The 12,576-nt window shown below is 56.3% G+C and overlaps 1 protein-coding gene across 1 annotated transcript in view; it reads right to left on the bottom strand.

The window, feature by feature from the left end:
* Window positions 1-3,550: 3,550 nt before the first annotated feature.
* DAGLB (diacylglycerol lipase, beta) overlaps window positions 3,551-12,576 on the bottom strand; it is a 28,831-nt gene continuing 19,805 nt past the window's right edge. Inside the window, exons 8-15 of the mRNA XM_006889756.1 lie at window positions 11,149-11,232; window positions 9,390-9,467; window positions 7,741-7,821; window positions 7,530-7,657; window positions 5,808-5,876; window positions 5,645-5,717; window positions 3,835-4,073; window positions 3,551-3,749 (exon numbers count right to left, since the gene is read on the bottom strand). Of these exons, the coding sequence (XP_006889818.1) occupies window positions 3,551-3,749; window positions 3,835-4,073; window positions 5,645-5,717; window positions 5,808-5,876; window positions 7,530-7,657; window positions 7,741-7,821; window positions 9,390-9,467; window positions 11,149-11,232 (951 nt within the window). The remainder of the gene's footprint in view (window positions 3,750-3,834; window positions 4,074-5,644; window positions 5,718-5,807; window positions 5,877-7,529; window positions 7,658-7,740; window positions 7,822-9,389; window positions 9,468-11,148; window positions 11,233-12,576) is intronic.

Genomic DNA, 12,576 nt, shown 5'->3' with positions numbered 1-12,576 from the left:
CAATATGTCTCCTTGTATTATAAACTCTCTGATGATGCATTAGCAGTCCGTTCTGCGTAGACGAGTCCAGTGCATTCGTGCCACGTTTCTTTCCTCAACGCTGAAGTGCTTTCTTTCTTTAGTCTCCTAGTAACTAGGTGTCAAGATCCCGTGTTGCCGCTTGACCCTTTTTCTAATCTTTAGACCTCCTTACACCGTGCCCCTCCTCCTCGTCACAGTCCTGCCGGGTGACGATGCTGTAACTGACTAACGACCCTCCGCCTTACCTCGCCCACGTGGACACACCTCCTGCCCCTGCTTCCCCAGGTCCGGGGCTGCGGTTTGGCCAGCGCAGCGCTGAAGTGTCAGGCACCTCACACGCTGGCCGGACGCAGCTGTGGACCTTTCAACCACTAGAACAAAATTTTTTAAATTGACAGTTGCAGAATTGTGGAGTGTTTTTACATTGATCTTTTTGCTAATGCAATTAGCACTATGTTTTGCATGTATGACTTAATAAATCCTTGATCATATGTCTGGTGAAACGTAATTTTTGAGAGCTTGAGTGGACATCCTGGCGGGGTGGGGGGATTCTTGCTGGGGCGATGAGAGTCAGATGGTGCAGGCTGAGGGTAATGGGCCCGAGTGAGGGTAGGGGTCCTAACGTGGACACTGGCACACAGGGTGACCGTGCTGGGCAGCACTCTGACCCCATGATTCTGGAGCCTGGAATTGCACCTGGGAACTTCTTAGCATTCATGTCAGTTTTTACAGTATTCCTTATTGAAGATGGTTAGATTTTTGTGTCCTTTTTTATCAAAGATAAATGTTCAGTTTGAAAATCAGATAGCTGTACAAGATTTATTAGAAAAACAGCGCCCCTTACACACACACACACACAGGCGCCATGTTGTTCAGTGCTTTTAACAGTTGTGTTATTCCACATCTCACACTTGCTCGTCGGAATTTTCCGCTTCAGTCCAGTCATAAAAATACTTGCTGTACTCACCACAAACCTGAACCAACTCAGCTGACCCTCCAGCGAGTTTTCTGAGGCTGTAAATTATCCCGGAGGAGACTGCACCCCATTCTCCCACCAGACAAGTGCAGGTGGTGCTGACCCACCAGTGGGTCCGAGGTGAGTGGCACAGCTTCCCTCACCACCTCAGCCTGGAATCTGTAAACACGGCCTGCTCACTGGCCAGCCGTTTGCTGCCCGTGTTCTCCCAAGGATGGCCGTTTAAAAGGAGTCGAGCATGAGCCAAGCCACAGTATGTTCTGAGCATCTGAAAGCTGGCGAAAGGCACAGAACACAGCATGGAGAGCTGTAGGAACAAGCATGTCTGGAACTAAGTGCAACCAGAGTTCTTCAGAGACCAAGATGGTGAAACTCTGGCTTACTAACTGTGGGGTCATATGCTTAGGTGGAACCAGTCCTTGGACAGAGACATGCTGGGAAAGGTAGAAGGTCAAGGTTCAGCTAAAGAGCAGAGGGAGACTGACCCAGTGGGCATGACCGATGGTGGAGGTGGTGCAGCAAAGGGTGAGCCTCCAGTCTGTTCACAGGGTCACCTGACCGGTAGTGTCTGGTCCTATTGTACAGGGTCACGCTGGCTGGGATCTGGAGCCACTGCACAGCACCTCACAGCCGCGTGTGGATTCCCGTGAGTTCATAAACCCGTGGTTTTGTCCTTGGACCCTCTCCAGGGGTCTGGTTGTCACGGAGTTTCCCGAGGGTCCTCGCTCTTCAGCCCATGTGCTGCTGTTTCCTTCTTACTCTGATTCCCAGTCCCTCTACTCCCTCATTGGTGTTAGATTCCTCCGAGTTTCCTGAGACGGAGTGAGCGAGGGAAGGGTTCTGAGCCCTGGATCTTGGGATGGATTCCACCTTGACAGTTGGCTACACTAAAAACGTAGCTGTGGCACAGTCTCCAGGTTTCTGAACCCCGCTTTGCCACGGTCTTCGGAGCCAAGGGACCCTCTCCTTTGCCTCATGTCTTAGAATTGGTCACTGATGTCTGGCTCTACCTGATGGACTCTTTCCATCTAGAACCCAAGTCCTTGTTTCTTGTTCTTTCTAGAACTACTTAGACATTAGTCCTCCTGGAATGGCCTTTCCCGTCTCCCATTCCCGTTTATCCCTGAGTTCGTTTCAGTGATCATGCTGTTAACGGCTAAATGCTCCATGGATTCTGGGGTGTTGCCCTCCCGGGTTGCATCATGATTTCAGTACTCTGTTCTGAAGCATAGGTGGGCTTGCTCGCTGTGTCTCCCTTTAAAGGGCCTTCCCAAACACCTGGTGACCATGAGCTGCTGCTTAGGAGAATGGAAGGCCAGCCGCTGGTGGCTTGAGGTGCCATACACTGGTGCACGCCACCTAGAATGGCAGGTCTGCTGCCTGTGCAGTTGTGTTTAGAAAAGAAACTTCAGGACATTGCCATGCTGTTTCTAGTGGACATTTCAAACCTGCAGGGACAGCCAAGGAGCCCATGAAGGCCACGTGGTGCCGAGGCTGGTCCTCCAGCTCCAGGAGGCGAAGGGTTTCTCCTGCCTTCCAGCAGCCCCTGACCCCAGCTTGCCTGCTGCCCGGGGCATGGCCTCAGCACCATGAGGCCTGTTGTCTCTGGGGCTAGTTCAGCTCTCCTTCCAGCATGCCTGGCTTTCTTTCCCCTCAGAACATGAAGGTTTATGCTTATTTTAAACGCAGTCTTTTTGCTGGTGCTTTCCTGGGGTTCTGGGTGGCTGGCCCACATAAGCTCCGCCCTGGGGCAGCGGAGACAGTCTGCTCCTATAAAGCTCTGCAGTTGTGCAAATCCAGGGGGACAGCTTTGCTCTGTCTGCCAAGAGGCCGAGTCACAGCATCATGGCGGCATCGGGTCAGGCTGTTCAGTCAGTGGGGATGCAGGGACTGGATGACAAGATTGTAAAAACCCTCCAAAAAGGCCAAGCCTTCAGAACTTGGAAAATGAACCTTCTAGAAACATCCAGTGAGGAACACAGGCAGACACAGGTACATGTGTATTTGTTGAGCTCTGCATCTACTTTACACCCACTCCTTGCTGTGAGTGAAACAAGAACTGGGCGCTGGCAGGGGAAACGTGGCTGCCGTTTTCCTGCCCTGGTCCTTGTGTTGAGGCTGAGAGCTGGGGCTGGCTGGAAGCTGCTCCCTGAAGCAGGTCTGGCTCCGGCTGGCTTCTCAGTCCATGGCCCCTGGAGCGGCTGCGTGGCTGGGAGAGAGGTCCCAGAACGAGCCTGGTCAGGGATGGGAACCAGGGGTGGGGCCCACGGGCCCATAGAGAGCCTGGGGCGGGCTGTCTGCCCCCCGTCTCAGGAGGACCAGTGGCCTGTGGGAGGGGGCTGCTGGCCTTCCTAACTGCCAGGGTCCTGTCACCTCGAGGCCCCAACTCCAGGTGGACTAGGGTCCAGATGACTCCCCCGAAGTCCCCAGCATTTAGACTGCTGAATTTATAACCCTGCTGTGACACAGGAAGCCAGGGTGCGGACTTTCAGTCACCGCTCAGATTCTAAAGGCAAAAACAGAGGTCCTGCTAGTGGCTCCCAGAATCTGGGGCTACACCATGTCCACATCAGGGACCCCTTGTGGTAAGCCAGAGACACAGTCCACTCTGTCAGAGACTACTCGGTCCAGCACTCGCATCAGGATGTCTGGCATGTGGTCAGTCAGCATCTTGGGGCCGATGAGAATCCTGCTGAACTCGGACTCGTGCGCCCACCTGGCCCGGTACTGGGCAGTGGGGCAGTAGCAGAACCTGAAAGGCAGGGGAGACAGGCGTGAATGGCCGCACTCTGGGTCCTGAGCACCAGGCCCGAGTAGCAGATGCCGCGGACACACACCTGTTTGAGTGGCCCATCTCCTCCAGGTGGATGATCCTGCCAGGAGGGTACAATGGGGGGTACTTGGATGGCGAGTGCAGCGGGGAGCAGTAGTCTGGGGACACGTGCGTCAGCAGGCTCTGCTCGCCCAGGAGGGGCTGCGTCAGGTCCCTCTGGTCGTCCCCATCCAGCTCCATCGGAAAGTTGTTGGGGTCCCCTCCGAACAGCTCGTACCAACATCCGTGCAGCAAGATCTTGTACTGAGGGCGAGATGCAGAGTAGAAGGCTTGTTAACTCCATGGGAGGCGCCCACTGGCACCAACAAAGACATGGGCTGCCCCCGGCGCCAGGGCCCCAGCTCGGCCGGGAAAGGTCTCCCAGCCATGATGCTTCCAGCGACGCTGCAAAAGCCCCGTGCCCCGCCGGTGAGGGTGTTGGGGAGTCACTGAAAATGTTTTCTCATTGAGCCACTTTACTTGAAGTGTTGTATTTCTGTCTAGTTGTATATTTAGCAACAATGTATATATACAATGTTGTGTATAATTAGCAACAAACCCACAAAATTTCTGAAATGGGTGAAAGGACTGAAAAATCAACTCTAATTCCATTAACCAGGAAGATATTTTGTGTATATTTTTTTTAGATTTTCATCAAAATGCATCCACCTTTTGTTTCCTTCCCCTGCACGGGATTACACTCTTAAGGAGCATTTGTAAGCTTGTCTGTATTTTTAACTTCATGGAATACAAATAGCTGTCACCCTTTTCAGTGACTGTATAATACTCCTCACAGACGTCCTAGAGAAGAGGCAGTCAGAGTGTTCTGTGGAGGCAAGGACGGCAACGCTTCTATCAGTACTTGGGAAATGTTGTGTGGAGAGGCTATTTCTTGAAGAGGGACATCATGCTTGGAAAGGTGGAGGGTCAATGAATGAGAAGACCCCCAACGAGGTGGACTGACAGTGACGGCAGCAGTGGGCTCCAGTGTGTCAGAGATGATGGGACGGCCCAGGACAGGACAGGGTGCAGATCTCTTGTTCACAGGGTGACTACAGCCTGTACTCAACAGCACCTAACAACAATGTAATAACTCAACAGCACCTAACAACAATGTAATAACTCAACAGCACCTAACAACAATGTAATACTCAGTACAAAAAGCAAACGTCAATCAAGCTCAGGGCATCTGAATTGATCCCAGCTCACAAATCCTAGGACAGAGCAGAACTGTCCCCAGTAGACTCTGAAGGCCATGTATCCTTAAGGAAGTTCACCTTTGGTGGAGCAGCTGCTGAGTTTGAACTACCAACTCTTCAGTTAATGGGTGAATGAATGTTTATACCCATGAACCGCCAGGGCACCTGTTCACTCACCGAGCTGATTCTAGCACGTAACGACTCTCTAGGACAGACCAGAACTGCCCCTGGTTTTCCCCAGGCTCTAAGTCCACGAGGAAGCACATGGCCCTGTCTCCCTCAGAGTAACTGAAGGAGCGTGGCCCTGCTGATTGGCACCTGAATTCTTTACCCATTGGTCCACGAGGGCTGTATCTGGCAGCGTTGAGTTCTCTGCTTCCAGGCAGCATAGCCAAGGGCAAGGCAACCCTGCTGGCCACAAAGGAGGACACGGGCAGCGGGAAGCCGGGCCGATGGGGCAGCTCCTGGACTCGTCCCCGCCCTGCCCCCACCCGAACACCTCAGAGAAGGGGACCTTGAAGCAGGGTCCCAGCGGCCCTGGCTCTGAGGCAGCACATGGAGGCTGTTCCCATCCACTCCCCACAGTCTCCCGGGGCCACGGCCCCAGTGACCCCTTCTCTGAGGACCCCGAGTTACCTTTGGCTTGTTACAGTGAGCGATCACCCTCAAGATACGCCTCTTCAGATCCTCCAAGTTGGCCACGCTTAGCCTGGTTGGAGAAGCGGGGAAGATGGAGCTCAGAACTTGAGGGGGCCTGGTGTCTGCCACCCACCCCACTGACCACTGCCCACAGACACACCTGGGGATCACATCCTTCCCCAGGACCAGGGACACCATGAAGCTCTTGGAGTATTCGTAAAGGGACTTACTGAAAAATCAGAAACAGAAAAGTTAATTCCTTTAAGTGTGACGTAGATGGAAGCTTCCCGCTCAGCATTCACGTGTCTGTTGTTGGCGACAATGACTCCTGTCCCCACAGTGTGACAGCACTCTCCCCACTCCCTTCCTGTGTTGCCTGCTCCCATCCCTCCTCTCCTTTCCTGACTTCTGAGCATTCTCCCTGAGCCAGTGCTGCCCTCTGACCTGTGGCTGACTGACCCAAGAGTGAGGACCTCGCTGGTGTTGGCTGAAAGCTGAGCCCTGGGAGTGAATTCTGTCTCCAGTTTGAAGAGCGGAAAAGTTCTTTTGATGATGATACCATCCACAGAGAACTCCAAAGACAGACACGAAGGCCTTTCTCCAGGGGAGTGAGGCTGGTAACCTACAGGCCTTCTTGTTCTCTGTCCTGTGCAGGTGAGCACCCTTCAGTCAGAGCAGCTCAGGGACCCTCCGACCAGCAGGGATGGTCTTGAGCTAATGTCTCCAACCAGACCAGGACTAGTGGTCACCCTGGACCTAGCAGGCCGTGTTCCTGGAAGCTGTCTCTCCTAAGGTGTGTGAAGGCGTGGCTGGAGGCTAGTCACAGCCCCAAACGTCCTCTGAGAAATGCTGTCCAGCCCTGAGCCCAGCTCGGCCTGCTGAGGGCCCTGCATGGCTGACCACCGACATCCCCACCAACAGGACATTGGGATCGCCACAGGGGTTCCATGCTGGTCTCTTTTACAGAAGTGGGAGTGGCTGGGGGGGCTGGACCAGCACCTACCCCACACACTATGTATAAGGTGATCCTAGCTGCCCTGCAGGTAAACTGAGTCAGAACCCACTTGATGGCTAGAGGCTGGGCTTGCTGTCCCTCAGGAAAGCTATGAGTTAGCAGCCGCTTGATGGCCATGGGCTGGGCGTGGGCGTCAGCCCTGGAAGGTAGACAAGCAGCCTGACTGAACTTCCAGTCTGGTCACATGGAATGTTCCCAACTTTCTCTCTTGCTGAAATAACAGATACTAGGAAGGCAGCCCAGCCCGTGTGCCCTTTCCCCCTTTGAAGACAAGAAGTCCTAGAGGATGGGCGTTTCAAGGGCAAGACAAGCTGGACACCTCGTATTCTAGTTTCCACTCGCAGCAACAGACACTATGGGAGCCATGGTCACTGGCCGCTAGAGAGGGGACTATTAGCCCCGAACCCCTCCCCCAGCCGGTGAGCAGGTTCCAGCCACAGCGTGGTCCCTGGCCAGGGCCAGTCCTCACGGAGGCAGGGCCACCTTTCTGTTAGCAGCCAGTGCTTACCTCACTGTGCCACTGGTCACCTGATCAAAGAGACTAAGTCACGGTGACAAGCCGTGAACGTCTCTACACGTGTGTTTTTTCCAGTGTCTCTACTGTGTACAAAAGGTTTCATCATGGGACAAAAGGTGACATGAGCCAGGCCAGGCCAAGCATGCTGACTCAGAAAATAGATTTAAAAAGGAATTTCAGGATCCAATTTTTTAGACTGAGACCCTAAGACCAGTCACACTTTGGTCTACAACGAACCGCAGCTTCAAAAGCCCGCACTCTGGGGAGGGACGAGGGATTACGTGACAGTGATGTAAAGGGGAGGTGACCCCACAGCTGGAGGAGCACCAGGCCCACGCAGGCCCACTCACCTCAGCAGCCCCCGGGGTGGGGAGAAGGCATAGCACTTGACCTGTGGGTAGGCTGTCTTGAGCATGAGAGCCAGCAGGGCCGCGGCGCCCGCCCCCAGGCTGTGCCCCACCAGCACCAGCCGGTACTCCTACAGGACAGAGGAGAGGGTGAGAAGGGGCCCGCCGCTGAACGACAAGACGTAACGTGAAGTCAAGGGGTACGCAGACTCACGGGGGCGACGCTGAACGCCTGGCTCAGGATGCCGTCGCTGACGAGTCGTCGGTACACGTATCTGGCGGCCTGAGAAATCCCCTGGGCACAGAGAAAGGGACGTCAGTCCTGACTGGGCAGGCCCCACCACACCCCGGGAGACGTCAGAAGATGGGGCTCTACAGAGGCTGACGCAGAGCTGTTGAGGACAGCCGAGCACCGCAGCAACAGCAGTCACAGACAGGTGTGGGTGCCCACTGCGCACAGGTCATGCTCAACGACACCTGGGCTACGGGCCTGTGACACCTGGGCTACAACACCCGGGCTACGGGCGTGCGACACCCGGGCTACGAGGATGAGACACCCGGGCTACGGGCGTGCGACACCCGGGCTACGGGCCTGCGACACCCGGGCTGCGACACCCGGGCTATGACACCTGGGCTACAGGCGTGTAACTCGGGCTATGACTGTGCAACACCCAGGCTATTAATGTGATGCCCTGGGCTATGAGTGTGTGAGTGTGTGACACTCGGGCTATAAGCATGCGACACTCAGGCTATGAGTGTGAGACACCTGGCCTACAAGTGTGTGACACCTGGGCTACCGGTGTGATGCCGGCCGACAAGCGTGCGACACCGAGCCTACGAGTGATGCCCTGGGCTATGAGTGTGTGACACCTCGACCTATGAGCGTGCAACACCCAGGCTACAAGTGTGACACGTCAGCCTATAAGCATGTGACCCCCAGGCTACGAGTGTACGACAGCAAGAGGAGAAAACAGGGACTGCTGTGAGGGTGACCAGAGACAAGGTTGGCGCACGCTGCTGGGGAAAGTAGTGCCACTGGACCTGCTCGACACGGGACAACCAGTCACCGGTCACACTGTGCACCGCTCACAGCCAGGCACCCGTCACACCAGACACCAGTCACAGCCCGACATCATTCACCGGGCCTGCTCCCAACTGGACACCCTCCTTAGCAGGCCTCATGGCTCCCAACCTGACCCCACTGACCACATGACAACTAGACCCCGCACATGCCAGGCCCCAGTGACACTGTTTACCGCTCACAGTGGCTCACGCAGCAGGACTGGGGACGGAAGGAGGATAGAGGACGTGTGCTTACTGCTGACCAGACTGAAATAAAGACCCGCTGCTGCCGAGCTAACGCTGACCCCGCGATCCTGGAGGACAGAGTGGAATGCCCACTGGGATCCCAAGGCCGTCCAGGGGCAGACGGCCACACCTTCCTCCTACGGAGCAGCTGGTGAGTTTGAACCACTGGCTTTTCAGTTAGCAGCCCAGTGCTTGCCCCCTGTCCTCCACAGCTCCTGTTCACTGCACACCCCTCTGGACTCGACTGGCTTCGTTACTAGAACACGTTCCTTTCATTCAGACAGGACGGTCCAGGGCCACAGAGCTGGGCTCACTGTCCCGTGGGGCCTTCGCGTGCTCAGTGAGCCCGGGCCCGTCCAGCTCGGAGCCTGTACCTTCAGGGCTGCCGCGAGCAGCTTCGCTGGAAGAACAGCCCGGTGCTTGGCGAGCACCTGGCAGAGGCATGTCTGCGGACACCGTGGCATTAAAGGGCATACTCAGAGCTGGAAACACACACACACGCACCCCTCCCCAGTGTCCCCTCCACAGAATATTCCAGAATCCCAGGGCCCCTACCTTGTGGGCCACACAGTCATGCACCTCCAGCCCCAAGTCTAAGGTCTCACTCTCTGCAGACAGGTCAGTGAGGACGTCCTACAAGAGAACACATTGAGCAGACCATCACTCGGTGTGTGGGAGGGGCCGTGTGCATCTGAGCTGACCACAGAAGGCCGTGGCCGGCAGCGAAGGGACAGGAGGTGACATCAGAAGATGGCAGCCGAGCACCCCGAGGCAGCGCAGGTGCGGTCTGCTCCGTCGGGGGAACTGCGGAAAAGGCACAGACTGCGCCATGCGCCTGGGGACGGCGCCACGTGCCTGTGGCCTCCTGGTGTGTGCGCTCCAAGCCCCAAAGCCCAGACTGGGACTCAAAGTGGAAAGCGTTCCTGCCTGAGAGTAAGGGGGTTGTTAGACGGGAGTCAGGATGCTAGAAGCAGAGCGGGGATCCAGCAAGTGCCCACAGAGCCAACGTGGCTGGGAGAGTCAGGGCACACAGTGCCCACAGAGCCAACATGGAGTCAGACTCCAAGTATAGGTGGTGGGAAGTCTCCAGTGGTCCCTGCGGGCTGACGTGCCACCGCAGGCTGATGTGGCACCGAGGGCTGACATGGCACAGCGGGCTGACATACCACCGTGGGCTGACGCACGGGCTGACGTGGCCCCGCGGGCTGACGTGCCACGCTGCGGGCTGACGTGCCATGCCATGGAGCACTCTGGGTGGGACGAAGGACAGGAGGAATCTAGAAACAGGCCCAGGTGAAAGGAACAGACTTTGCAAGGCTACATGTGGTCACTCGGCCTTCTGATGGCCCACTTCCACTTCTAGTCCCTCTTCTGTAACTTCTAAAGCAGGCAGGGCCCTGGAGGTCCAGGATTGGACATGGAGCTGTCTTTGTTCCCCAACGCCATACAAAGCCCCAACTCCACTCAGGGATGTGGAGAGATGGCCCCTGCCTGGGTCCCACCCCATAGAGTCCCCCCGGAAAGTCCCCCTGTCACTATGGAGCTGCCCACTGCTCCTTCCGCCTCCTGGCACCATGGGTCAATGTCACATTGTGGTTCACGCCCAATACCAGGGGAGACCACACGACAGTGACAGACACGGGCAGCCGAGACTTAAAAATGGGCCTGAAGAGCAGTTCAGGAGAAGGGATCCCTTGGCCCTGGGGACAGGTGAGCCCAGAGAGGGGCAAGGGCCCAGGGCTGGTGGATCCTTGCATTTCAAGATCAGGAGAGAAATGAGGCTGAGGAACAAAGAAGCAGCAGCCAAAACTGGAACATAAGAAGAGAGAGGCGGCCGCTTCACAGGAAGCGTCTCGTGGGACAGAGGCCTGGCCTGAGGAAGGCAAAGATCACAGGGTTGGGGTCAAGAAACGGTGCTTCTCATGGGGCCTGGTGTGCCCAGCTGTGTGGGGACCAGACTTCTTTAAGTCACACATGGTCCCGCTGCACAGCAGGGCAGGGGCAGCCAGGGGCCCACAGGGGCAGCCGAGAGTTGTGCAGTCCGGCCTTCCCACCTGGCTGTGGGCTCTGGGCAGAGGGTAACGTGGGCAGAAGGCTGGGAGGGCGGAGTGGGGGTCAGGGCAGGCAGGGGTCTCTCTTGCATTTCTGGCATTTCCCTGGGCTGAGAGGAGGAACATCACCTTCAGCGTTTCACAGCCCTGGTCCACTTCCCTGTTTCGTATCCCTCACTGCTCCTTGTTCTCCTCGCGTCAGGCCAGAGGAGGTGGGGCCCATCCCGCCCCCACCCAGGTGCAGCCCCCAGCCAGGCCCTTACCTGCAGTGACATGGTCCCCCTCACAGCGACCACGACTGACTCCTTCCTGTGGTCCAGAGCCACTAGAAATGGGAGTTCATACACCTGAGGGCAGAGACAACACAGGCCTAAGTGACGGGGACAGGGCGGTGACAGCAGCACCTGCTGCGGCCTCTCTGGTGGTGCAGTGCTGAAGTCCTGACTGCTAACAGATCTAACTCGAGATCTCGAGCCCTGGAAAGCCCCTGGGGCTGCCATAAGCTGACATGCTCGCTGCTGTAATTAGTGGGTGTTGCTGGGCTTCTCGATTCCTCGAGACAGAAATGATCTGAAACATTGTCAAACAGATCAGCTCTATCCGTCATCAGTCAGGAAACAGGAATGCAGAGGCGGCCGTGGCTCCTCTGCTCGCCTCAGGCTGGCCCTGAGCGGTCACTGGCCTGGCCAGGCTGGCATCAGGACTTCTAGAACGCCCCACCTCCTGCCATGGAGGCTGTCAGTCCTTATGGGAGCACATGGTTTCACCGTTCAGAGCAGAGCAGCCAGAGGGTTCACACTGCCAACTTTTGGCCAGCCCCCCACTTATTTCGCCAGCAGGGCTCCTTGAGAGTGTCCTGGTGATTCAAAACACAGCTATTTGAGAACCACTAGACCAGAGAGCAGAGCATCAGGGTTCCTGTTCCTGGCAACACCTGGGAATTTAAAAAGCTCTACCCTTCGGTCCCATTTCCAGGGTGTCTGTTCAGTCAGTCAGGCGTGGCCCAGGCCTCCAGAGATGGAAAGGCCTCCATCTGGATCCATAGGGCAGCAAAGGTCCCTTCAACAATACAGAAGAGCAAGAGGCGGACAGCTGAGGGCCGAGAAGGCATGGAGTGGACAGAGCCTGGTGTCTACAGGCTCACCCCAGTGGTCCTGATACCACACTGCCATTGACGGGGCGGAGACCAGACACCCATGCCAGATACTAGATGACCCCAGATACCCATACTGGGGCTGCTCCAAGTTCTGTGGGGAGACTGCAGTGATGGTTCGGTTCCGTTGCAGATGGTTTTCAGTTTCCCAGTGTGCAAAGAAGTACTGTTTACACTGGCCGCGGGTGTATGCAGTAGGCGCAGCATTAGGGGAAAGTCTGCAATGGTGTGCGAATGACCAGAATGGACCTCGGGGCCAGGTGGGGGTACAGCTGCCTGCATCGGCACTGACAGCCCACTCCCCACAGGCCACTGCGCACCTGGTATCCGTGAGAAACGGGATCCACGAGGCATAGTGACGCAGCGTCTGCTGCCAGGGTTCCTCAGCTGCGTTAAACCTGGGGCACACTGGCCCCGTGGACATGGATGGGCTCCAGGGGCGTCTGTGGACCCCCCAAACCGTATGCAAACTTGAGGGGACTGTGTTCTGGTTCACAATTTCCATTAGAGTAACAAAGGACCCCCAAGGGACCAAGGG

Source organism: Elephantulus edwardii, unplaced genomic scaffold (genome assembly GCF_000299155.1).
Source record: "Elephantulus edwardii isolate Elephantulus edwardi_28Jun2011 unplaced genomic scaffold, EleEdw1.0 scaffold00080, whole genome shotgun sequence".
Taxonomy (NCBI): Eukaryota; Metazoa; Chordata; class Mammalia; order Macroscelidea; family Macroscelididae; genus Elephantulus; species Elephantulus edwardii.
This window is presented reverse-complemented; position numbering and strand designations above follow the sequence as displayed.